At 43.8% G+C, this 26,655-nt stretch overlaps 1 protein-coding gene across 1 annotated transcript in view; it reads left to right on the top strand.

Moving 5' to 3' along the window:
• The first annotated feature begins 10,626 nt into the window (after window positions 1-10,626).
• LOC137414735 (rab GTPase-activating protein 1-like) overlaps window positions 10,627-26,655 on the top strand; it is a 370,611-nt gene continuing 354,582 nt past the window's right edge. The window contains exons 1-2 of the mRNA XM_078766930.1: window positions 10,627-10,748; window positions 21,014-21,335. Of these exons, the coding sequence (XP_078623056.1) occupies window positions 21,168-21,335 (168 nt within the window). The 5' untranslated portion in view covers window positions 10,627-10,748; window positions 21,014-21,167. The remainder of the gene's footprint in view (window positions 10,749-21,013; window positions 21,336-26,655) is intronic.

Here is a 26,655-nt window from a genome sequence, read left to right as displayed (position 1 = left end):
CAGAAGGTTCGGGGGCGTACCTATATAACCCATTGCACAAAGCCCCCGAGAGGACTCTACTCGCAGCAGTAAGAGGACTTGCAGCAAAAGGACTAGCGCAGGAGGACTCAATAGGACTGATGAGCAAAGAGACTAGAGGACTTGAGAACCGCTGTTGAACGGAGAACTCATGCGCACTGACCAACCTGGAGATATAGTTGAAGAGGAGTTGTGAGCATCAGAGAACTGTGAGAGATACGCGGGTGAAGAGAGACACGCATGAACCGAAATACGCGCTTTTATAAGTGACGCTCGGTTGAGTTGGAGGCCGATCTATATACAGTGCATTAAGTCGCGCGAATGAAAACGGCTGTGTAATTGCCAGCCGCGCTGAGAGTCCCGCATTTGCCCTTCGGCTGGGACATCAATCCATCTGCAATTCCCTGTGTGTGTGACGGGCCGGAGTCCGGGGGATAAGATAAGACTGATTAAGTGCTGCTCTGTGTCTCTGCGTCCCGATCATTGTACATACGTGTGGGAATAATTAAACCTGTGTTCTTCCTTTTTCCATTCCATCGTTTCTGTGGTTTCTTCATTGGCTAAGTGTGGCACGAATAGGACTGCTCGAATCGGGTTCCACTACCTAAACTGCACGGACCATGTGGTACTCAATCCGCTCGGCATACCCAAACCACACGTGGCTCGTGCGAGGCTTGCCCCCTCGTTTCTGTGGCGGCGCAGGGAATTAGGTACGAGCGAGAGTTGGTCCCGAAACCCTACTTTGCGTTTGCCCGGAAGGGACGTTTCAAGTCTCGGTTCCGTCAAGCCCAGAAAGAACAAGGGGATTAATCCCCCCTTGGTAAGGGGAAGAAGGGCGGCGGAGAACGGTAACAATATGTTTCTGAAATTATTTCAAATATATATATTTCAAAGGCAGTGCCTTTGAAAAGGGGACACGTAAGACGGCCGGGAGAAACAGCCAGGTAGCAAGCCACAGTGTTGTATATCCTGGGGTTGTACTTCAGCAGGGAAAGGATGTGAGGAGGAGAGTGAAATGGCCAGGTATGGCAGAAAGGGAAGTATGGGAGAGAATGGATGGAGTGCTGTGTGGGGCGCTTCATAGGTTGAAAGGAACGGTGGAAGATAGATTGAGAAAGATGAATGAGATTGTATTTGAGTATGCATGTGTCATGTTTGGAGTGAAAGAGTGTGTAGAGAGGGGTGAGAAGGAGGCATGTTTGAGCAGGAGGCAGAGGGAGATCCATGAGTTGAGAATGGAGTTGAGGAGTTTGAATGGAAGATGGAAGAGGGCTGTGGAAGGGGAGAGGAATGGGCTTGAGGTGTTGACGAAGCAGGTGAGGATGAGGTTGGTGAAGTTGAAGAGAGTGGAGAGGATGAGGAGGCGAATAAAGGAGAGGCAGAGGAAGAGAAAGAAGTTCTTTGAGAAGCCTTTTCAGTTTATGAAGGATCTGTTGGAGCCGCCTCGAGGTGGTGTACTGAAGGTACCAAAGGAAGAGTTGGAAGGTCACCTGCGTGTCACGTATGCAGACACAAGGAGGAACGAAGTGGTGGAGGACATCGAAGGATTGGTGAGACCGACAGAGCCAGGTGTTCCATTTGATTTGTCAGAGCCAGGGATGTCTGAGATTGAGGCAGTTTTGAGGAATGCACGGGCGGCATCGGCTCCAGGACCAAGTGGAGTGCCATACAAGGTGTTTAAGAGTTGTGTAGGCATCAGGCAGTATCTGTGGAAGGCTATGAAGGTGGTATGGAGGCAAGGAGTGGTGCCCAGTCAATGGACTAGGGCGGAAGGAGTTTATATTCCAAAGCAGGAGGAGGCTGTGACACTGGAGCAGTTTAGACCAATATCATTGCTCGATGTAGATGGGAAGATATTGATGAGTGTCTTTACGGCACGGCTCTCAGGCTTCATCAGAGGGAATGGTTTTGTGGATGGTTCTGTGCAGAAGGCAGGAATACCAGGATCACCAGGATGAATTGAACACTCGGCAATGGTCTGGCAAGTGTTACAGGAGGCAAAGAGGCAAAGGAAGGATGTGGCAGTGGTACGGCTGGATTTGGAGAATGCATATGGGTCAGTGCCGCATGCCTTGATCAGGTCTGCCATGGATTTATTTTGGGTGCCACGGAGATTTAGGGATTTTTTGATGGCATATTATGATCAGTTTTGGATGCGGTTTGCGACACAGTCCTATGTAACAGAAGTTGGAAGTGGGGATCCCGATGGGATGTACCATCTCCCCGATTTTGTTTGTGCTGGTTATGGAGTTGTTGATACGTGCGGTGACATGGGAAAGAAGTGGAGCTAGCCCCTGGTCAGAGGTTGCCAGCAATGTTTGCTTTCATGGATGACCTGACAGTTGTCCAACAGTCCGCTGATGCAGCAGTACAGGTACTGGGACGACTGGAAAGGTTGATGCGGTGGGCAAGAATGGGATTTAAAGCAAGAAAGTCGAGGAGTGTGATAGTGAGACGAGGAGTGGTGGATAACATGCACAGGTTTGAGCTGGGAGGGGAGGTGGTTCCATCATTGGTAGAGGCCCCTGTGAAGAGTTTGGGAAGATGGTATACAGTGGAGTTGAATGATGTGGGAAGAGTCGAAGAGGTCAGAAACAAGCTTTTGAGAAGTTTGAAGAGGATTGATGGATGTGGTTTGCCAGGTAAGTTGAAGGTATGGTATTTGAAGTTTGGGTTGATGCCATGAGTATTGTGGCCATTGATGATGTATGATATTGCAATTGGGCATGTAGAGAGGATTGAGGTTGTGGTGAGTGGGTTTGTGAGGAGGTGGTTGGGAGTGCCACGATGCTTGACGAACATTGCGTTTTATGGTCAGGGTGGAAAACTCCAGTTTCCCTTGACATCATTCACCGAGGAGTTTAAGGTGGTGAGGGTGCGGGAGTTCATGATGTTGCGGGATTCAAGTGATGCAGTGGTAAAGAATGCTCTCCCAGAGAAGAAGGGAAGTCGGAAGTGGAATGCAAGAGCAGAGGTGGACGAGATGGAGGAGCGGTTGCAACAGGAGGAGGTCATGGGGATAGTACAGCATGGGAAGCATGGCTTGGGGTGGATGGAGCATGAGCGATGGGGAAAGGCATGTGTGAAAGAGAGGAGGAAGATGGTTGAGAGGGAGTAGAGAAGAAAGGAAGAGGAGGGGAGATATGTGAAAGCTGTCTGTCAGGCACAGCAAGGTGCTTGGACTAAGTGGGAAGGTGTGCGGGTGAGGATATTGAAGTGGCAAGAGATGTGGAGGATGGAGCCAATATTGTTGAATTTCCTGTTGCTGGCAACGTATGATGTGCTTCCGTCACCAGTAAACTTGAGATTGTGGGGGTTGTTGCAGGAGGAGAGATGTTATTTGTGTGGAGGTGTGGGAACGGTGCAGCATGCACTGAGTGCATGCTCAGTAGCATTGGCAGCAGGAAGATACAGGTGGCGACATGATCAGGTGCTGGCGGTGGTGGTGCAGATGGTGCAACAAGAGGTGCTGAGATCGAGAGAGAGAAGAGTGGAGAAGGAGACTGATGGGGGAGAGGTGTGGTTTGTCAAAGAGGGCCAAGTAGAAAGAGGTGGAAAGAGGAGGAGGAGGTGGAAAGCAAGAGGGCTGTCAGATGCTTGTGATTGGCAGGTGGTGGCAGATCTAAAGCCACAATTGGTATTCCCAGAGGAGATCTGTGTGACAAGGTTGCGGCCTGACATTGTCATTTGGTCAAGTACAACAAGACAGGTCATCTTAGGGGAGTTGTCGGTACCTTGGGAAGATAACATGGAGGAGGTGCACGAGAGGAAGAGAGGAAAATACAGTGAGCTGGAGGCAGAGTGCTGGGAGAAGGGTTGGCGCGTTTCGTGTAAGCCATTTGAGGTGGGGTGTAGACTATAGAGGATATATTGGCAAATCCTTTTCTGCATTTCTTGCTCAGCTTGGAGGGTGTGGGACAGAAAGAAGGAGGATGTGTGACAAGGTGGCCCAGGTTGCCTTGAAAGGCTCATTTTGGATATGGAGGAAGTTTATGGAGGCACGTCGAACAGTGTAGGTTGGTTGTGTGTGTGTGTGTGTGTGTGTGTGTGTGTGTGCGTGTGTGTGTGTGTTTTTTTTTTTGTTTTTTTTGTTACCATTATTACTTCTTATTTTGTGTATATGAGTGAGTGGGTGAGGGTGTGTGTTTTTGCATGAATTAATTTTTGCATGAGTGTGTTTATGTGTGTTGAGTGGTGTATGATGTAAGTGTAGGTGGTTGTTTGGTTGGTGTTCTGTATGTATGTGTGTGTATGGGTGTGTATGTGTGTGTATGTGTGTGTGTGAATGATCTGGTGTGTTTTGTTGGTGAGTGGTGAAGGGTATAAAGGTGGGTGTTTGAGTGTTCCACCATGTTTGTTTGGTGCTGTGGATTCTGGATGTGGAGGTGGTGTTGTTGTTGTTGTTGTTCGCACTGCCTGGGGGTGGGGGTATGTACGCATCCAGATGCAGTTGCTGCATGTGGATGTGTACGTGCCCCTGCTGGCCCACCTGAGCTGACCGTATCGAGGTTGAAGGGCCGAAACGGGATGATGCTGAGGACCTCGCCTGAGGACCCGGTCAGTGCGGCACACTTGTGACCAGGTGTGTTTTGAACTTATATATATATATTTATATATATATATATATATATATATATATACATACATACATACATACATACATACATACATACATACATACATACATACATACATACATATATATATATATATATATATATATATATATATATATATATATACACATACATACATACACACACACACACACACACACACACACACACACACACACACACACACACACACACACACACACACACACACATACACACACACACACACATACACATATACTGTCACGTGAAAAAGTAAGTACACCCCATGTAAAGTTTTGACTTTTTCAACATATTTTAACATACAGCTATTTGATCTTCATTTCAACAACATTGATAGATAAAGGTGATATAATATAACAAATATCATGAAACATTTACATTTTGTAGTCCATTGTATAATTTAAATAAACATAAATGCAAATTTCGCAAGTGGAAAAAGTAAGTACACCCCAACATTTATCACGACTTCAAATACCTAAAATTAGAATCAGGTGCACCAGCTCAGGTGCAAATGATTAGAACATCGTTTGAGAGGATCTTGGAGGAACTTGTCTTATTTAAATCTCAGACATTTGGTTTGGTTTGCTCTTTGTTGTTGATGTATGTGACGTCAACATGCCGAGATCAAAAGAGCTCTCTGAGGCATTTAGAAAGAAGGTTATAGATGCCTACGAGTCCGAGAAGGGATTTAAAAAGATCTACAAACAATTTGAAATCAATCATTTGACTGTCCGGAAGATCATCTACAAGTGGAGAAGATTCCAAACAACTGCCAACTTGTTCAGGCCAGGCCGCCCCAGCAAGTACAGCCCGAGAGCAGACCGCAAGGTGCTGAAAGAAGTTTCTAAAAACCCCAGAATGTCATCACGGGACCTACAGGTAGCTCTTGCCACTGTTGATGTCAAAGTGCACGAGTCTACCATTAGAAAGAGGCTGCACAAATTTCATCTACATGGGAGGTGTGCCAGGAGGAAACCTTTGCTGTCCAGAAAGAACATCAGGGCAAGACTAAAGTTTGCCAATGAACACCTCGGCAAAGACCAGCACTTCTGGAACAATGTGCTCTGGACAGATGAGTCAAAGGTAGAGCTATTTGGCCACAGTACCAGAAGACATGTTTGGCGAAAACCAAAGACAGCATTTGACCACAAGAACCTGATACCAACTGTAAAGCATGGTGGTGGAAATATTATGGTTTGGGGCAGCTTTGCTGCATCAGGGCCTGGGCAGCTCACCATCATAGAATCCACTATGAATTCTTCATTGTACCAGAGGGTGCTTGAGGATAATGTGAGGCCATCTGTTGGAAAGTTGAAGCTCAACCGAAGGTGGACCTTGTAACATGACAATGACCCGAAACATACCAGTAAATCCACCAAGGAATGGCTGAAAAGAAAGAAATGGAGGGCTCTGGAATGGCCAAGTCAAAGCCCGGATCTAAATCACATCGAGATGTTGTGGGGGGATTTGAAACGAGCTGTGCATGCAAGAAACCCCTCAAACATCGCACAGCTGAAAGAATTCTGCATGGAGGAGTTGGCAAAAATTTCTCCCAGTCGATGTCAGAGACTGGTAGACAGTTATAAGAAATGCCAACTTGAGGTTGTTTCTGCCAAAGGGGGCAATACCACCTATCAGAGCCAAGGGTGTACTTACTTTTTCCACATGCGAAATTTGCATTTGTTTTTTTTAAATTGTACAGTGGACTACAAAATGTAAATGTTTCATGATATTTGTTATATTATATTGTAGCGACCCATGGGTCCCCCAAGCAAGACCAGCATCAGAATCTCCTTGCTCCAGCCGGTGACGTCACCGGCGGGGATCCATGGCGCCAGAGTGGCTGGTCACGTGACCGCCAAAGCGTGCCGCGCGTGCGGGTATAATCAGCTACACCTGTTGATCACGTGACCACCGAAGCACGCCTCGCTTGAGAGGCGTGGCTTTCGGTTTCGGTTTCAGTTTCTGGTTGTGCTTTATAATGTAGCCCGATAAACGGCCTTTTCAGTGTTCCCGAGTTGGTTTTACGAATAAATATCTTCTCGGACGAGTTTGTGCCTTGTAATCCTTTTGTCCGTATTCTGCTGGAGCCCGGACTCCTTCAATATCACCTTTATCCATCAATATTGTTGAAATGAAGATCAAATAGCTGTATGTTGAAATATGTTGAAAAAGTCAAAACTTTACATGGGGTGTACTTACTTTTTCACGTGATGACTGCATATATATATATATATCTGTAATGTGATGTCATGTGTTATGTTTGATGTGGTGCATAATGTAATGTGATATATGATGTGATATGTGTGATGTTCACCGACAAGACATCAGGACCAGCCTCATCTCCATCGCGTCTGCTCCATCATTTGAACACCTGGCTTTTAAACTCTCTGGTCACACGCAGTCAGTCATGGCTGTCGTCTACCGCCCTCCCAAACCACACCCATCATTCCTGTCTGACTTCTCCTACTTTCTGACCCAGCTCTGTTCCCTCTCCCCCTCAATCCTCCTCCTTGGTGATTTCAATATCCACATGGACTCCACCGACTCCACGATAACCACCGACTTGACTGATTTGCTCACCTGCTTTAACATCACTCAACATGTCAACTTTCCTACCCATAACCGTGGTCAAATTTTGGACCTTGTCTGCTCTACTGGATTAATTTTGCACCATCTCTCTGGCTCCGACCTCACCCTCTCTGACCACTTAGCCATCACTCTGACCATCAACATCCCCACCCCAGCACCAAGGCATTATCGCACTATCAACTTCCGTAAGCTAAACGCTCTTTCACCTACCTCATTCTCATCTTCCCTCTCTGAAAAAATGTCCACTTCTCCCTTCGTTGACCTCCACAACCCTTCTGATCTCACTGACTACTACAACCACACTCTCTCCACCTGCCTTGACCAACTTGCGCCTATAAAAACCAAAACAGTTTCTTTCACCCATTCTGCTCCCTGGTTTACCCCCGAACTCCACCTGATGAAAACTCGTGCTCGCCAACTTGAAAGACTCCGCAATAAAACAGGTCTCACAATTCACTCCCAAGCCTACAAGGACCACCTACAACACTACAAAGATGCCCTCTCCCGCGCCCGCTTCCCCTACTACTCTCAAATTATCCACTCTGGCTCCGGAAACCCAAAAGCACGCTTCTCTACAATAAACAAACTCCTCAGCCCCCTGAACACCACCACCCAGTCATTCACAGTAGACAACTGCAACTCCTTCCTTTCATTCTTCCAACGCAAAGTTGAAAACATCTACAACAGCTTGACCACCGCCGCACCCGCTCCCCCTCAAACCACCTGCCCCCCCTTATCCTGCCATCCCCTGTCTCAATTCTCCCCAATCTCCCCTACTGACCTCTCTGAACTCCTCATAGGAATGAAAACTGCCACCTGCACTCTTGACCCCATCCCCTCCAGCTTTGTCAAGGCCTCCCTTCCTGCTCTCTCTCCACTTATCACTGCAACAATAAACTCCTCCCTGTCTGCAGGCATCGTCCCACCATCCCTCAAAATTGCTGCTGTTACCCCCATTCTGAAAAAATCTGGACTCAACCCTGACACCCTAAACAACTTCAGACCCATCTCCAACCTACCCTTTCTGTCGAAAGTTTTGGAACGCGCTGTAGCCGCTCAACTCAAACATCACCTCTCTGCCAATAACCTGTATGAAACATTCCAATCCAGATTCCGCTCCAACCACAGCACTGAACCTGCTCTCCTCAAAATCACCAACGACCTTCTCCTCTCCTCTGACGCTGGCAACCTCAACATTCTCATCCTCCTCGACCTCAGCGCCGCCTTTGACACCATCGATCACACCATCCTCCTCACCCGACTTGAATCCACCTTTAACGTTACTGGCACTGCCCTCTCTTGGATTAAATCATACCTCTCTGACAGACGCCAGTTCATCTCCATCAATAACTGCAAAACCCCCTGCTCCCCTCCCCCAAGGTGTCCCCCAAGGTTCAGTTCTTGGCCCCCTCCTCTTCATCCTTTACCTGTCCCCCCTCGGTCACTTAATCCGCCCTCATGGTCTCCAATTCCACTGCCTCGCCGATGACATCCAGCTTTTCATCTCCACCAAGTCCATCTCCACCGCCACCCACTCTATCCTGACAAACTGCATCACTGAAATAAAATCCTGGCTTCAAATCAACTTCCTCAAACTTAACTATGATAAATCTGAAATAATCATCATTGGCCCAAAAACGCTCACAAAATCCACCCATAACTTGGCCCTCAACATCGACGGTTTCCCAGTATCCAACTCCCCTCACATCCTGAATCTTGGCATCATCTTTGACCAAACCCTCTCCTTCGACAAATACACTAAACAGATCACAAAGACAGCCTACTTTCACCTGAAAAACATCGCCCGTCTCCATCCATCCCTCTCCTCCACAGCTGCAGAAACCCTCATCCACGCCTTCATCACCTCCCGTCTGGACTACTGCAATAGCCTCCTCTTTGGTTCACCCTCAACAATCATCAATAAACTCCAATACATTCAGAACTCCGCTGCCCATCTACTCACCCATTCCCGGACCCGTGCCCACATCACCCCCGTCCTTTACAAGCTTCTTTGGCTCCCCATCTCCCAGAGAATCCAGTACAAAATCCTCCTCTTGACCTACAAAGCCCTCCATAACCTGGCCCCATCCTACCTGGCTGACCTCCTCTCCAGACACACTCCCAACCGCAACGTCCGCTCTGCTGGTACCAACCTCCTGACCCCCCCCCCCCCATCTGGACCAAATTCAGATCCTGGGGGGACAGGGCCCTCTCCATCGCTGCCCCCACCCTCTGGAACTCACTAACTCACACTATCAGAGACTCCTCCTCACTCACCACATTCAAAACATCATTCAAGACCCACCTGTTCAACACTGCATTCAACATTTAACCCACAGCATCTAACCCCTGACTATCTCCTCTCCTTCTCCCTTCTTTGTGCTTTGAATATTTCCCTATTGATTCTTCTTTTTTGCAATTGTTTTTATGTTTTGCTATGCATTATGTTTTGCACTCTGTCAAAGCGTCTTTGGGCTTCCTGAAAAGCGCTATATAAAATAAATGCATTATTATTATTATTATTATTATTATTATTATTATTATGTGATATGCTGTGATGTCATGTGATGTGTCATGTGATGTCACGCCGTGTGGTGTGTGATGTCATGTGATGTGTGATGTGTCATGTGATGTGTCATGTGTCATGTGATATGTGTAATGCCATTTGATGTGATGTGATATGTCATGTGATGTATCTTTTGTGCACATTTTTATCGTGCCGAGAGAGGGATGGGTAGTCGCGGCCATCGCTGCATTGACGCTGTGAATGTTATTGTCATCGATCCTTCCAAAAGAGTGGCCAAGAGTGCGCTGGTGTTTCGTGCTGACAGTTTCCCATGCGGAGTACGAGATGTGTGAGTGCCGGGATTATGTGCACGTGGTGCGGCCTTGTTGGTTTCTAGTAGTTTCTAAGGGAGAATCCAGAACGAAAATATGTGGGAAGAGGAACACGAGTTCCAGGGAATCCATGTGGATATCCGTGTTCACGCCTCGTGTGTGATTGATTGTTTCGACTTGAATTCGTCCTTCCCTTCCTTCATTTTTCATTTTGTTATCTGTTCTTCCTTTTCTTTTCCCGCTCCTCCACAAATGTATTTTACACTCGATCAGAATCACTTCCGACCCTCGTCACCTTTGCCTTCGTGCTCGTCGCGTTTTGCGCATGCGCACCTCAGCGCGGACAGCGACCGACGGACATGAGATGACGTCATGAAACTTTTCCCGGCTTCGTCTTTCATTCCACCTCTCCCATGTTACCTGTTCCATTACATTTCTTCCTCCCCCATTCCAATTTCCACTGGCCACCTCAATTCTCTCTCCATTCCTTTTTTAATCCCACCCGTGATAAATTATATCCGCGAACTTTTTATTTTATTTTTTCTCGACATCTCCACCCACTTCCGGATCGGATTCTCTCTTCTTCACCACAATTCTCACTCCATTACTTATCCAGTTTTTATTCCCTTTCCAACAGCACATATACCCATTCATGCACCAAACCTTCTTCGGGGTGGAAAGGTGAGTGGAATGTCTTACTCCTCATTAAGAGGCCCTAATATACCGAGAAAGCGCGCGAAGAGTCAAAGGTCAATTCGCGGTGATTTGCTTCGCTGTTTTGGCGCCAACAATGGTGTTCTGTACAATCATTGTCCGTGTATTCCCATCACAAGTGTCTTCCTACAAATCCCTCACCCCAAACCTCATTCAAACCACACCCCAAACCTCACAACTCATCCCAGTCCCAAACCTCACCCCAAACCTCACCCCAAACCTCATCCCAAACCAAACCCCACCCGAAACCTCACACCTCATCCCAGTCGCAAACCTCACCCCAAACATCACCCCAAACCACACCCCAAACCTCATCCCAGTCCCATACCTCACCCCAAACCTCACACCTCACCCAAGTCCCAAACCTCAACCCAAACCTCAAACCAAACCTCAACCCAAACCTCACCCCAAACCTCAACCCAAACCTCACCCCAAACCCCACCCGAAACCTCACACCTCATCCCAGTCGCAAACCTCACCCCAAACATCACCCCAAACCTCACCTCATACCTCATCCCAGTCCCAAACCACACCCCAAACCTCACCCCAAACCTCATCCCAAACCACACCCCAAACCTCATCCCAGTCCCATACCTCACCCCAAACCTCACACCTCACCCCAGTCCCAAACCTCAACCCAAACCTCAACCCAAACCTCACACCAAACCTCACCCCAAACCTCACCCCAAACCCCACCCGAAACCTCACACCTCATCCCAGTCGCAAACCTCACCCCAAACATCACCTCATACCTCATCCCAGTCCCAAAACCACACCCCAAACCTCACCCCAAACCTCACCCCAAACCTCACCCCAAACCTCACACCAAACCTCATCCCAGTCCAATACCTCACCCCAAACCTCACCCAGTCCCAAACCTCATCCCAAACCTCACCCCAAACCTCAACCCAAACCTCACCCCAAACCTCAACCCAAACCTCACCCCAAACCTCAACCCAAACCTCACACCAAACCTCACCCCAAACCTCACCCCAAACCTCAACCCAAACCTCACACCAAACCTCACCCCAAACCTCACCCCAAACCTCACCCCAAACCTCACTGAAGGCACTGTAAGAATAATATGACTTGTCTCTGTGTCCGGTTTCCTATTTTCGATCTTTCTCCCTCTCAGCACTTTGGCATCCTCACCAAACTGCATGGTTAACAATGTCTTACAAATAACAGTCTTACAAATAACAATGTCTTACAAATAACAATGTCTTACAAATAACAATGTCTTACAAATAACAGTGTCTTACAACAATGTCTTACAAATAACAATCTTACAAATAACAATCTTACAAATAACAATCTTACAAATAACAATCTTACAAATAACAATCTTAGAAATAACAATCTTACAAATAACAATCTTACAAATAACAATCTTACAAATAACAATGTCTTACAAATAACAATCTTACAAATAACAATGTCTTACAAATAACAGTCTTACAAATAACAATGTCTTACAAATAACAGTCTTACAAATAACAATGTCTTATAAATAATGTCTTACAAATAACAATCTTACCAATAACAATGTCTTACAAATAACAGTCTTACAAACAACAATGTCTTACAAATAACAATCTTACAAATAACAGTCTTACAAATAACAATCTTACAAATAACAGTCTTACAAATAACAATGTCTTATAAATAACAATCTTACAAATAACAATGTCTTACAAATAACAATCTTACAAATAACAATGTCTTACAAATCACAGTCTTACAAATAACAATGTCTTACAAATAACAGTCTTACAAATAACAATGTCTTATAAATAACAATGTCTTACAAATAACAGTCTTACAAATAACAATGTCTTATAAATAACAATGTCTTACAAATAACAATCTTACAAATAACAATGTCTTACAAATAACAGTCTTACAAATAACAGTCTTACAAATAACAATGTCTTACAAATAACAATCTTACAAATAACAATGTCTTACAAATAACAGTCTTACAAATAACAATGTCTTATAAATAACAATGTCTTACAAATAACAATCTTATAAATAACAGTCTTACAAATAACAGTCTTACAAATAACAATGTCTTACAAATAACAATGTCTTACAAATAACAATCTTACAAATAACAATGTCTTACAAATAACAGTCTTACAAATAACAATGTCTTACAAATAACAATCTTACAAATAACAATGTCTTACAAATAACAGTCTTACAAATAACAATGTCTTATAAATAACAGTCTTACAAATAACAATGTCTTATAAATAACAATGTCTTATAAATAACAATGTCTTATAAATAACAGTCTTACAAATAACAGTCTTACAAATAACAGTCTTACAAATAACAATGTCTTATAAATAACAATGTCTTATAAATAACAGTCTTACAAATAACAGTCTTACAAATAACAATGTCTTACAAATAACAATGTCTTATAAATAACAATGTCTTATAAATAACAATGTCTTATAAATAACAATCTTACAAATAACAGTTTTACAAATAACAATGTCTTACAAATAACAATGTCTTACAAATAACAATGTCTTACAAATAACAATGTCTTATAAATAACAATGTCTTATAAATAACAGTCTTACAAATAACAGTCTTACAAATAACATTGTCTTACAAATAACAATGTCTTACAAATAACAATGTCTTACAAATAACAATATCTTATAAATAACAGTCTTACAAATAACAGTCTTACAAATAACAATGTCTTATAAATAACAGTCTTACAAATAACAATGTCTTACAAATAACAATGTCTTACAAATAACAGTCTTACAAATAACAATGTCTTATAAATAACAATGTCTTACAAATAACAATGTCTTACAAATAACAATGTCTTACAAATAACAGTCTTACAAATAACAATGTCTTACAAATAACAGTCTTACAAATAACAGTCTTACAAGTAACAGTCTTACAAATAACAGTCTTACAAATAACAGTCTTACAAATAACAGTCTTACAAATAACAGTCTTACAAATAACAGTCTTACAAATAACAGTCTTACAAATAACAGTCTTACAAATAACAATCTTACAAATAACAATGTCTTACAAATAACAATGTCTTACAAATAACAGTCTTACAAATAACAATGTCTTACAAATAACAATCTTACAAATAACAGTCTTACAAATAACAATCTTGCAAATAACAGTCTTACAAATAACAATGTCTTATAAATAACAATGTCTTACAAATAACAATCTTACAAATAACAATGTCTTACAAATCACAGTCTTACAAATAACAATGTCTTATAAATAACAATGTCTTACAAATAACAATCTTACAAATAACAATGTCTTACAAATAACAGTCTTACAAATAACAATGTCTTACAAATAACAATCTTACAAATAAGAATGTCTTACAAATAACAGTCTTACAAATAACAATGTCTTATAAATAACAATGTCTTACAAATAACAGTCTTACAAATAACAATGTCTTATAAATAACAATGTCTTACAAATAACAATCTTACAAATAACAATGTCTTACAAATAACAGTCTTACAAATAACAATGTCTTACAAATAACAATCTTACAAATAACAGTCTTACAAATAACAATGTCTTACAAATAACAGTCTTACAAATAACAATGTCTTACAAATAACAATCTTACAAATAACAATGTCTTACAAATAACAATCTTACAAATAACAGTCTTACAAATAACAATGTCTTACAAATAACAGTCTTATAAATAACAATGTCTTACAAATAACAATCTTACAAATAACAATGTCTTACAAATAACAGTCTTACAAATAACAATGTCTTACAAATAACAATCTTACAAATAAGAATGTCTTACAAATAACAGTCTTACAAATAACAATGTCTTATAAATAACAATGTCTTACAAATAACAGTCTTACAAATAACAATGTCTTATAAATAACAATGTCTTACAAATAACAATCTTACAAATAACAATGTCTTACAAATAACAGTCTTACAAATAACAATGTCTTACAAATAACAATCTTACAAATAACAGTCTTACAAATAACAATGTCTTACAAATAACAGTCTTACAAATAACAATGTCTTACAAATAACAATCTTACAAATAACAGTCTTACAAATAACAATGTCTTATAAATAACAATGTCTTACAAATAACAATCTTACAAATAACAATCTTACAAATAACAATGTCTTACAAATAACAATGTCTTACAACAATATCTTACAAATGACAATGTCTTGCAACAACATCTTACAAATAATAATGTCTTCCAAATAACAATGTCTTACAACAATATCTTACAAATAACAGTCTTAAAACAATGTCTTACCATTTATTAACACTGTCTTACAACAATGTTTTACAACAATGTCTTACAAATAACAATGTCTTACCATTTATTAAAACTGTCTAACAACAATGTTTTACAACAATATCTTACAAATAACTGTCTTCCAACAATGTCTTACCATTTATTAACAGTGTCTTTCAACAATGTCTTACAACAATATCCTACAAATAACAATGTCTTACAACAATGTCTTACAACAATATCTTACAATTAACAATGTCTTGCAACAATGTCTTACAAATACCAGTCTTACAAATAACAATGTTACAAATAACAATGTCTTACAAATAACAGTCTTACAACATTATCTTACAAATGACAATGTCTTGCAACAATATCTTACAAATAATAATGTCTTACAAATAACAGTCTTACAACAATATCTTACAATTAACAATGTCTTGCAACAATGTCTTACAACAATGTCTTACAATTAACAGTCTTACAACAATGTTTTACAACAATGTCTTACAAATACCAATGTTTTACAACAACATCTTACAAATAACAATGTCTTGCAACAATTTCACGTAATATAAATAAATAACAAATAAATAACAACGCGCGACATTGCTGAGGCGCCCTCGGCGCCCGGTGATGTCGCCATGCAGCACATGGCGATGGAAATGGGAGGGAGCAGTGTGCAATAATTGATTGATTATTTGCGTAATTAAAATAAATAAATAATAATAATAAAATAATTCATAACTTAATCAATTGGCTAATGACATACATAAACCACCACCGTTTCATCCAAATCTGTAAGTTTTTGAAAAACAATGAAGTAATAGATCAAATAATTAAATAATTCATCGATTAATTGATAAATCAATAAATCAAAAATACCCTTTGCAGCCAAATCACTTGGTCATTGTCATGTCAAAATATCAGCTTCTTAGCTCAAAAGGTGCCTGAGATATTGCCCAGATGAGAAAGGAAATACATAAGTACTTAATAAATCGATAATAATTAAGTAATTGATCAATTAATTATTGATCGATCAAAAAATAAAAAATAATAATGTTTTTTTGCGAAAGCACCTACTCACTCACTATTGTGCCCAAATTTCAGCTTTGTAGCTGAAAGGATGGCTGAGATATCGCCCAGACAAACAATCAAACAAACAAGAAAACAAACGGAGTGAAAACTGAGCACTTCCTTTCAGCGCGTGTCATCGCTGGACCCCCTTCTGTAGAACCCCTTAGAATAACCCTATATAACCTTTTATTATAATAATAATAACAAAACATTTATTTTATAAAGCGCTTTTCAAGAAGCCCAAAGGCGCTTTGACAGAGTACAAAAAAACAAGTGCAAAAAGACAAAAATTAATAGGTAAATAATCAAAGCAAAAGGAAGGAGAAGGAGAAGAGATAGTCAGGGGTTAAATGCTGTGAGTTAAATGTTGAATGCAGTGTTGAACAGGTGGGTCTTGAGTGATGTTTTGAATATGGTGAGTCAGGAGGAGTCTCTGATGGTGTGAGGTAGTGAGTTCCAGAGGGTGGGAGCAGCGATGGAGAAGGCCCTGTCCCCCCAGGATCTGAATTTGGTCCGCATGGGGGGGGGGGGGGGGGGGGGGTCAGGAGGTTGGAACCATCAGAGCGGAGGTTGCAGGTGGGAGTGTGTCTGGAGAGGAGGTCAGTCAGGTAGGATGGGGCCAGGTTATGGAGGGCTTTGTAGGTCAAGAGGAGGATTTTGTACTGGATTCTCTGGGGGATGGGGAGCCAGTGAAGCTTGTAAAGGATGGGGGTGATGTGGTCACGGGTCCGGGAATGAGTGAGTAGACGGGCAGCGGAGTTCTGAATGTATTGGAGTTTATTGGTGATTATTGAGGGCGAACCAAAGAGGAGGCTGTTGCAGTAGTCAAGACGGGAGGTGATGAAGGCGTGGATGAGGGTTTCTGCAGCCGTGGAAGAGAGGGATGGACGGAGACGGGCGATGTTTTTCAGGTGAAAGAAGGCTGTCTTTGTGATCTGTTTAGTGTATTTGTCGAAGGAGAGGGTTTGGTCAAAGATGATGCCAAGATTCCGGATGTGAGGGGAGGTGGATACTGGGAAACCGTCGATGTTGAGGGCAAAGTTATGGGTGGATTTGGTGAGCGTTTTTGGGCCAATGATGATTATTTCAGATTTATCATAGTTAAGTTTGAGGAAGTTGATTTGAAGCCAGGATTTTATTTCAGTGATGCAGTTTGTCAGGATAGAGTGGGTGGCGGTGGAGATGGACTTGGTGGAGATGAAAAGCTGGATGTCATCGGCGAAGCAGTGGAATTGGAGACCATGACGGCGGATTCATTGACCGAGGGGGGACAGGTACAGGATGAAGAGGAGGGGGCCAAGAACTGAACCTTGTGGGGACACCTTGGGGGAGGGGAGCAGTGGGGGATTTGCAGTTATTGATGGAGATGAACTGGCGTCTGTCAGAGAGGTATGATTTGATCCAAGAGAGGGCAGTGCCGGTAATGTTAAAGGTGGTTTCAAGTCGGGTGAGGAGGATGGTGTGATTGATGGTGTCAAAGGTGGCGCTGAGGTCGAGGAGGATGAGAATGTTGAGGTTGCCAGCGTCAGAGGAGAGGAGAAGGTCGTTGGTGATTTTGAGGAGAGCAGTTTCAGTACTGTGGTTGGAGTGGAATCCGGATTCGAATGTTTCATACAGGTTATTGGCAGAGGTGATGTTTGAGTTGAGTGGCTACAGCACGTTCCAAAACTTTTGACAGAAAGGGTAGGCTGGAGATGGGTCTGAAGTTGTTTAGGGTGTCAGGGTTGAGTCCAGGTTTTTTCAGAATGGGGGTAACAGCAGCAATTTTGAGGGATGGTGGGACGATGCCTGTAGACAGGGAGGAGTTTATTGTTGCAGTGATAAGTGGAGAGAGAGCAGGAAGGGAGGCCTTGACAAAGCTGGAGGGGATGGGGTCAAGAGTGCAGGTGGCAGTTTTCATTCCGATGAGGAGTTCAGAGAGGTCAGTCGGGGAGACTGGGGAGAACTGAGACAGGGGTTGGCAGGATAAGGGGGGGCAGGTGGTTTGAGGGGGAGCAGGTGCGGTGGTGGTTAAGCTGCTGTAGATGTTGTCAATTTTGCTTTGGAAGAATGAAAGGAAGGAGATGCAGTTGTCTTCTGTGAATGACTGGGTGGTGGTGTCCAGGGGGCTGAGGAGTTTGTTTATTGTAGAGAAGAGTGCTTTTGGGTTTCCAGAGCCAGAGTGGATAATTTGAGAGTAGTAGGCGGAGCGGGCGCGGGAGAGGGCATCTTTGTAGTGTTGTAGGTGGTCCTTATAGGCTTGGGAGTGAATTGTGAGACCTGTTTTATTGCGGAGTCTTTCAAGTTGGCGAGCACGAGTTTTCATCAGGCGGAGTTCAGGGGTAAACCAGGGAGCAGAATGGGTGAAAGAAACTGTTTTGGTTTTTATAGGCGCAAGTTGGTCAAGGCGGGAGGAGAGAGTGTGGTTGTAGTAGTCAGTGAGGTCAGAAGGGGTGTGGAGGTCAACAAAGGGAGAAGTGGACATTTTTTCAGAGAGGGTGGATGAGAATGAGGTCGGTGAAAGAGCGTTTAGCTTACGGAAGTTGATAGTGCGATAATGCCTTGGTGCTGGGGTGGGGATGTTGATGGTCATAGTGATGGCTAAGTGGTCAGAGAGGGTGAGGTCGGAGCCAGAGAGATTGTGCAAAATTAATCCAGTAGAGCAGACAAGGTCCAGAATGTGACCACGGTTATGGGTAGGAAAGTTGACATGTTGAGTGAGGTTAAAGCAGGTGAGTAAATCAGTGAAGTCAGTGGTTATTGTGGAGTCAGTGGAGTCCATGTGGATATTGAAATCACCAAGGAGGAGGATTGAGGGGGAGAGGGAACATAGCTGGGTCAGAAAGTAGGAGAAGTCAGACAGGAATGATGGGTGTGGTTTGGGAGGGTGGTAGACGACAGCCATGACTGACTGCGTGTGACCAGAGAGTTTAAAAGCCAGGTGTTCAAATGATGGAGCAGATGAGATGGAGATGAGGTTGGTCTTGATGTCCTGTCGGTGAATTACGGCAATTCCACCACCTCGGCCCTCCGAGCGTCGTTTATTGATGTAAGAATATCCATTGGGTGTAGTGAGGTTGAGTGCGAAGTAGTGCAGAGGTTGTTGCCAGGTTTCAGTGAGACAGAGAAAGTCCAGTTTATTTTCCAGAATGTAGTCGTTCAGGATGAGGCTTTTGTTGTTGAGGGACCGGGTATTGAACAGGGTGAGCTTGATGTTGCTTTGTACGGTGGGGATGAACTCAGGTGATTTAGCCAGGGTTTGCAGACAGGAGGTGCGATCGTGTGCGTTGCTGTGACCAGGTGCGCTGGGACGATGAGTGGGAGTGCGCTGAGCCGACCAGAGTACGGGAATGAAGTGACCTGTTTGTAAGTAAACAAACTTACGACGGGAGCCTCTATGAATATATCTGGGTCGTCGCAGGAGTCCGTGGTATTTGATTGCAGAGATGCATGATGGGGTGGAGTGAGTATTGAGCAGAAGAAGCCGTGCGGCGGAGTACCTTGGAGCCATGCCAGGCAGGAGCGAAGGGACGAGTAAGAGGCCAAGGTCGAGGAGGACGAGTAGGCCTTGCCGCAGCGGCAAACGACCGCAGCCGCTAATCAAGACAGCAAAGGCCGCAGCGGCAAACGACCGCAGCCGCTAATCAAGCAAACCAAGACCGCAGCGGCAAACAGCCGCAGCCGTAAACAACGGCCACAAACAACGGGAGCGGGCCTGAGGAAACAGTGGAAGAGCCGGGCAGGCGAAGCCAGGAGCAGAGCCGGGACCGAGCAGAGGGCAGACCCAACGGCCAAAAAGCCGCCACGACCACCAGAAAATAAGACTATGTACAATGACCCAGTCGGAGAAGCGGCGAACAAGTAACGCCAGCGTCCTCTCCAGACCGGACTGGAAGCAATTATTGCACTTTAGAACCCTTTCGAATTACACTTTAGAACCTTTTAGAATCTAGAATTTCCCTTTGGAACCCTTAACAATTACATTTTAGAACCTTCTAGAAATACCCTTTTGAATTACCCTTTAGAACCCTTTAGAATTACACTTTAGTAGGCTTTACTATTACCCTTTAGAACCCTTTAGAATTACACTTTAGTAGGCTTTACTATTCCTCTTTAGAACCTTCCAGAATCACCCTTTAGAACCCTTTAAAATTACCCTTTAGAACCTGTTATAATTACACTTTCGACCTGTTCAGAAAATAAATTTCGGACCCTTCAGAATTACATGTTAGAACCTTCGAGAATCACCCATTATAACCTCTTATAATTACACTTTAGAACCCTTTAGATTTACATTTTAGAACCCTTTAGAATTACATTTTAGAACCTTCTAGAATTACTCTTTTGAACCCTTTAGAATTACAATTTAGAACCTTCTAGAATTACTCTTTTGAACCCTTTAGAATTACATTTTAGAACCCTTTAGAATTACATTTTAGAACCTTCTCGAATTACCCTTTATAACTTTAGAATTACAATTTAGAGTTTAGATAGTGAGCAGGCTCTAATATTAGATGTACTGGAAAGTAATGTCGTTTTTCAATGAGGAATACACAGCTTAAAAAACAACATTACACCTCATAATTGATGAAGTTCACCAAGTGGGACATGTGCACTCTCACTGTTCGATTGGCTGAATGGTCTCTTCTTGAAGAAGTGTAAAGTTTATTCATAAACAAGAGTTTATTCTGAATATTTCTGGCAACAGAAATGAAAATATTCGATTATGAAATAGAGATTACTGATCAATGGGTATCTTTTAATTTGACCTGATGTTATAGGCAGCTGCACTAACCCACTGTTGATGGTTTTCATGCTCTTCATCCTCTTTCCAACTTCCATCCTGTGTGTTCTGGAAATTCCCAGATTGGTAGATCAATCATGAACCACAGCACGAGGGAGCATTGAGGAACAACGAGAGGAAGCGTACGACCTGAGAAGTGAAGTTTGGTGAGTTGGAGAGGGGAAGACCAAGTGAAGAACTGAAAGTGAAAGCGTATCGGTGAGGTTTGAACATTTGATGGCGATGGCGGCCGGAGGATCTGGTGCCCGTAGAGTGAGCTCGTCATCGGTCTCTACGCCGAACTCCGATGAGTTTGTCATGGTTCCTGACTCTGGAGATGTATCACCTCCCGTTCAGGATAACACAGCTGATGACGATGGCTTGGAGGAACCCAATGATCTGAAGGTGGGTGTTGGATTTTCGAAGAAAGTGGAAAGCAAAGGAATGGGATTGGATAAAACTGAAGAATTCTAACATTGCAATTGCACAGATTTCTTCCACTTCCTCATGCTCATGAATTTTGTGTGGCCGACATGCATCTGAAGTCAGCAATTCATTAATGTTCCTTCCGTTTACCTCACCTGGAACATAGTTCAGGTGAGCCGATGGGATGCATTTGTCCATCTGTAAACACTTCAGGGGCATTGATCGCTATTGAAAAGTGGGGGGTGGGGGGAGGGGACATTTTCTGGAAAAATGATTTTGAAGTGGTTTTGAAGGAAGATGATTGTTTTTTGCGATCTTCATGAATTTGATATGATCACATAAATAGTGACCAATTTGAAATACAACAACAACATGCATTTAAAGGCCATTTTCCCTGCGAGAGCGGGGGTTAGCCTTGCGGTCCCCATGACAATCTTCTCCATTTTGCCCTATTTTCTGCATCCCTCCTTGTTAACCCCCTTGCCCACATTTCTTCTTCCACCATCTTCAGCCAAGTCTTTCTCGGTCTTCCCCGTCCTCTACTTCCTTCTACATTCATTTCCATCACTCTTCTCAACCAGTCACTTTCATCCTTCCTCAACACGTGACCATCTCAACCTGTTCCTCTTCACAGCATCAATCACAGGCTCTATTCCCATCATCTTTTGCAATTCATCATTTGTCTTCCTCTCTCTCAGCGATACTCCGCACATCCACCGAACCATTCGCATTTCCACCCTTTCCAGCCATCGTTGCTGCTCTGCATTCATTACCCATGTCTCGCTCCCATAAATCATAACACTTCTCACACATGCAGCATACATCTTTCCCTTCAGCTTCAACGACACTCCCCTCCTCATCAGCACACCACTCAGTTCCCGAAACCTCTTCCATGCACATCTCACTCCAGCAACCGTTGCCGAGTCTGATCCACCTTCTCCATTCAGCATGTCTCCGAGGTAGCAAAATGTTTTCACACCTTCCAGCTTCACGCCGTCTCCACGATCCAACTCAACATTTCCTCTGTCTGCAGCTCCCTCTGTGCACACCTTACATTTGAATGTAGCTGCCACACTGGTTAATGACCCTCTCAGACCACTACATTTTTGATGAACCCACTCAGCGCACATTGTACATTGAATGGAATTCACTCCGACACCCTTCCTGCACACAGCACAGGGCCACTTCCCAGTTCTTTCCACCTCACCACATGCTTCACCACTTGCCATCACCTTCGTCTTTCGGATATTCACCTTCGTCTTTCGGATATTCACCTTCAGACCTTTTGTCTCCATACATTCCTTCCACTTGTTCATCTTTTCCATCAGTCCATCCATACTTTCCGCAATCAACACCAGATCATCTGCATACAACAACTCCCACGGTAAACCCTCCTTTACGTTCTGAGCCAGCACCTCCATCACAGCTACAAATAGTAGTGGACTTAGTACCGACCCCTGATGCACTCCCACCTTCACCTCAAACTCACCACTGTTCCCGTCCTTCGTCCTTACAGCTGTGCGTGCTCTTTTGTACATTGCCATCACTACTCTGATCAACCATTCCTCCACAACTAATTTCCTCAATGCCCATGTCAATACTTCGCGTGGAACCCTATCGAATGCTTTCTCCAGATCAACAAATCCAAGAAACAACTTCTTTCTCTTCTCCATGTACTTCTACTGCAACTGCCTCACAATAAAGAGCGCGTCTGTCGTTCCTCTTCCTGGCATAAATCCAAACTGCATTTCGTCGATCTTCACCTTCTTCCCTATCCTCCTCTCCAACACCCTTTCCAATACCTTCAGTCCATGCTCCAATAACTTTATCGCTCGGTACGAGCCACACTCCAGAGGGTCACCTTTCCGCTTGTATAGAGGGACGAGGGTACTCAGTTCCCAACCCACTGGAATGCGGCCTTCTTTCACCACCAGATTACAGATCTCTGTCATTCTCTTCACACCCCAACTTCCTGCTGCCTTCAACATATCTCCCACAACTCCCGTCGGCCCTCCCGCTTTTCTACTCTTCATTGCTTTTATCGCTTCCTCAACTTCCTTCTCAGTTATCTTCTGTGCCGGTCCTAAAACTGGGTTACTCTCTATGTTGCCATCCCATTCATTCTCTGTATTCAACAGCATTTCCATATATCTTTTCCATCTTGATTTAATTCCATCTGGGTCCACAACGATTTGGCTGCCTTATAACTTTCATGCTCTGCTTTTTCTGCTCCCGTACCCTTCGCCTTCTGCCACTCCTTGAACTTCTTCCTCTTCTCGTCATTCCTCTTTCCAACATCATCATCCCACCACCATGTTTCCGAGTGCCTCGGTGGTCCTTTTGTCCATCCACATACATCACCAACGGCTCCCAACAGACTATCTTTCATTGACATCCAACCACTTTCAAGCTCAACCACATCACCCTCTACCCTACTCTCAGCCTCTCTTTTAATGCCTCCCTTACTGTCACCTCTTTCAACCTCCACACCTTCATTCCTGGTTGGTACTTCACCCGCCGAGCTCTCCTCGCACCTTTCACCCTTATGTCGCAGACAACCAAGTGGTGCTGTGAAACAGCCTCCTCCCCGGATCACCTTTGTGTCCTGGAGGTGCCCCCTATCTCGCCTACGCACCATCAGGTGGTCAACGGTTGTCGTCGACGCACCTGACGTGTGTGTAACGAGCTTATTATCGTCTTTCTGGAACTGAGTATTACAAATCAACAAATCAGCTCCATCAGCAAACTCCAAAATCCTTTCACCTTCTCCATTTCTCTCACCATATCCGTAACCCCCATTAACTCCCTCAAAACCATCCATACTCCATCCCACATGTCCATTTAGGTCTCCTCCTACCACAACAACTTCCTCATCTTTCACGTTTTCCATCAGCTTCTCTATCGCACACCAGAACTTGTCCTTCTCTTCATCGCTCCGACCAACCTGCGGAGCATATCCCGAGATGACGTTCACCAAGAGCTTTCCAATCATCATTTTCACCATCATCAACCTATCACTCACTCTAGTCACACTCACCACACTGTCTACAAACTCCTCAGAAAACAGGACACCAACACCATTCACGCCTTTCCGGGCACCCTTGCCACACAAACTTGTATTTCTGTCCCTGCTTACCCTTCACCATTCTCACACCACTTCCCTTCCATCTCGTCTCCTGCACACAACATATGTCCACTCTTCTTCTGACCAATACTTCCACCACTTCTCCTGATTTACCTGTCATTGTCCCTACATTCCATGTACCAAACCTCAGAAACCGATCTCCACTTCGGGCTGTACCCTGCCCATATGTAGTTGTAATTGTCATGGTTCTCTTTTTGAGGAAATATTTTTATGGTCGGATGTCCTTCCTGACGCCAACCCTCTTAGTCGCCTCTGACGACACGCATTGATACGGTGTACCTCTTCTAAACCAGGGTACACACCGGGAAACCCTTTTAATACATTTTAAATTAACACATCCCCATATAAACAACAATATAATTAACCTTTTAAAACATTTTAAATTAACACATCCCCATATAAACAACGATATAATTAACCCTTTTAATACACTTTCGTTTAGCGCTCTCATCTCTAATGCATCCTGAGAGATAAGCGAGGTATTACTGCATATCTTCTTCATTTGTCTTTTCTCTGCTAGTGCCTGTGTATTTCCCATTTGTAATTGTATCCCAATGACACTGCCCATGAAACGCTGAATGCCTCAACTCTGTGATTGCTTCAAAATCTTGTGTCCCAAACCCGTCCCGTACATCCCGTACCCACCTTACCCAGTCCTACTCAGGTGATCCTGGACTCTGTGGCTTTCTCTCCTGACAACGTGGACAAGTTTCTGTCAAACCTCGACTCCGATTCTGCAACTGGACCAGATGGCATCAGCCCACGGTTCCTAAAATCCTGCTCTTCCGCTCTTTCAATGCATTTTCAACCTCGTATGGGCTAAACCCTCTCTATTCTCTTCACCCTCTCTTTTGCTCAAGGTCATCTACCATCAGCTTGGAAATCAGCCAACATCACCGCTTTACACAAAAAGGTGCAAAACCAGATCCTTTCAACTACAGACCAATCAGCCTGCTCCCAATTATCAGCAAAGTCATGGAATCCATCATTGCTTCGGATATCAAATCCTTCCTCTTCTCCAATGGCTTGATCTCGGATCATCAATTTGGATTCAGACCAGGTCACTCTACTCTGGACATGCTGCTTCTGCTGTCTCAACAATGGATGGAGGTCCTCAACGCCAGATAGGACATCAGAGCTGTCTCCCTTGACATATCACATGCCTTCGATACGGTTTGGCACCCCACTCTGCTCACCAAATTCTCCTCCTATGGGATCCATGAAAATATCCACGCATGACTTGCCGACTTCCTCTCCTGTCGTAGTCAGTGTGTGTGTTTAAATGGAATTCTCTCATCTCCCCTTCCTGTCCAGGCTGGAGTTCCCCAAGGCAGTGTTCTGGGCCCCGTGCCTTTTCTGGTCTTCATCATTAATCTCTCCAACCCTCTGGAAAATCCTCTATCTCTTTGCTGATGACTAAACTCTCTGCTGCTCCATACCTCATCCCTCAGATCGGCAGTCTGCATCCTCTTCACTCTCTGCAGACCTGTATATAATCGCAAACTGGTCAAACAAGTGGAACATGTCTTTCAATGCTGACAAACCTCACACTCTCACTTTGTCTCTCCGAAAAGACCGTCTGGAAAACCCTCCCATCTACTTTGTCAACAATCCTCTCCAAGAAGTTCCATCACTCAAGATTTTGGGTCTCACTGTCTGCCATGATCTTTCCTTGGAAAACGACATTTCCAAGTTGTCCTCGAAAGCCAGTCACCGACTGAGCATCATCCATCGTGTGAAGTCCTTCCTTGGCTCGACTGAGGTTCTCACCACATATAAAGCTTTCATCTGCAGCTCAATGGAATACTGCTCTCCCCTCTGGTTTAGTGCTCCTGCCTCACACCTCGCTCGACTTGACACTGCAGAAACCAAAGTTTTCAGAATCATTGGAATATGCCCCGGTGAAGCTGATCCTGAGGGCCTTTCACTCACTCACCACAGGCAGGTTGGTAGTCTTTCTGTCTCCTAGCGGCTCCTCTCCAGCCTTGCTCCCCCAGCTCTGTCTGTGCTCTGTCCCCCAAATATTCCCGCAGGACGCACAAGATCTGCCAGCAACCCTCTTCTGGTGAAACTGCCAAAATCAAGACTCTCTGCTCACCTTAAATCTTTCATTCCTCTTTTCTCCCGCCTCTGCAACAAACTCCCTCACTCTTC

The sequence above is a fragment of the Myxine glutinosa genome, chromosome 13 (assembly GCF_964187855.1).
Source record: "Myxine glutinosa chromosome 13, kmMyxGlut1.1, whole genome shotgun sequence".
In the NCBI taxonomy this organism is placed as follows: domain Eukaryota; kingdom Metazoa; phylum Chordata; class Myxini; order Myxiniformes; family Myxinidae; genus Myxine; species Myxine glutinosa.
This window is presented reverse-complemented; position numbering and strand designations above follow the sequence as displayed.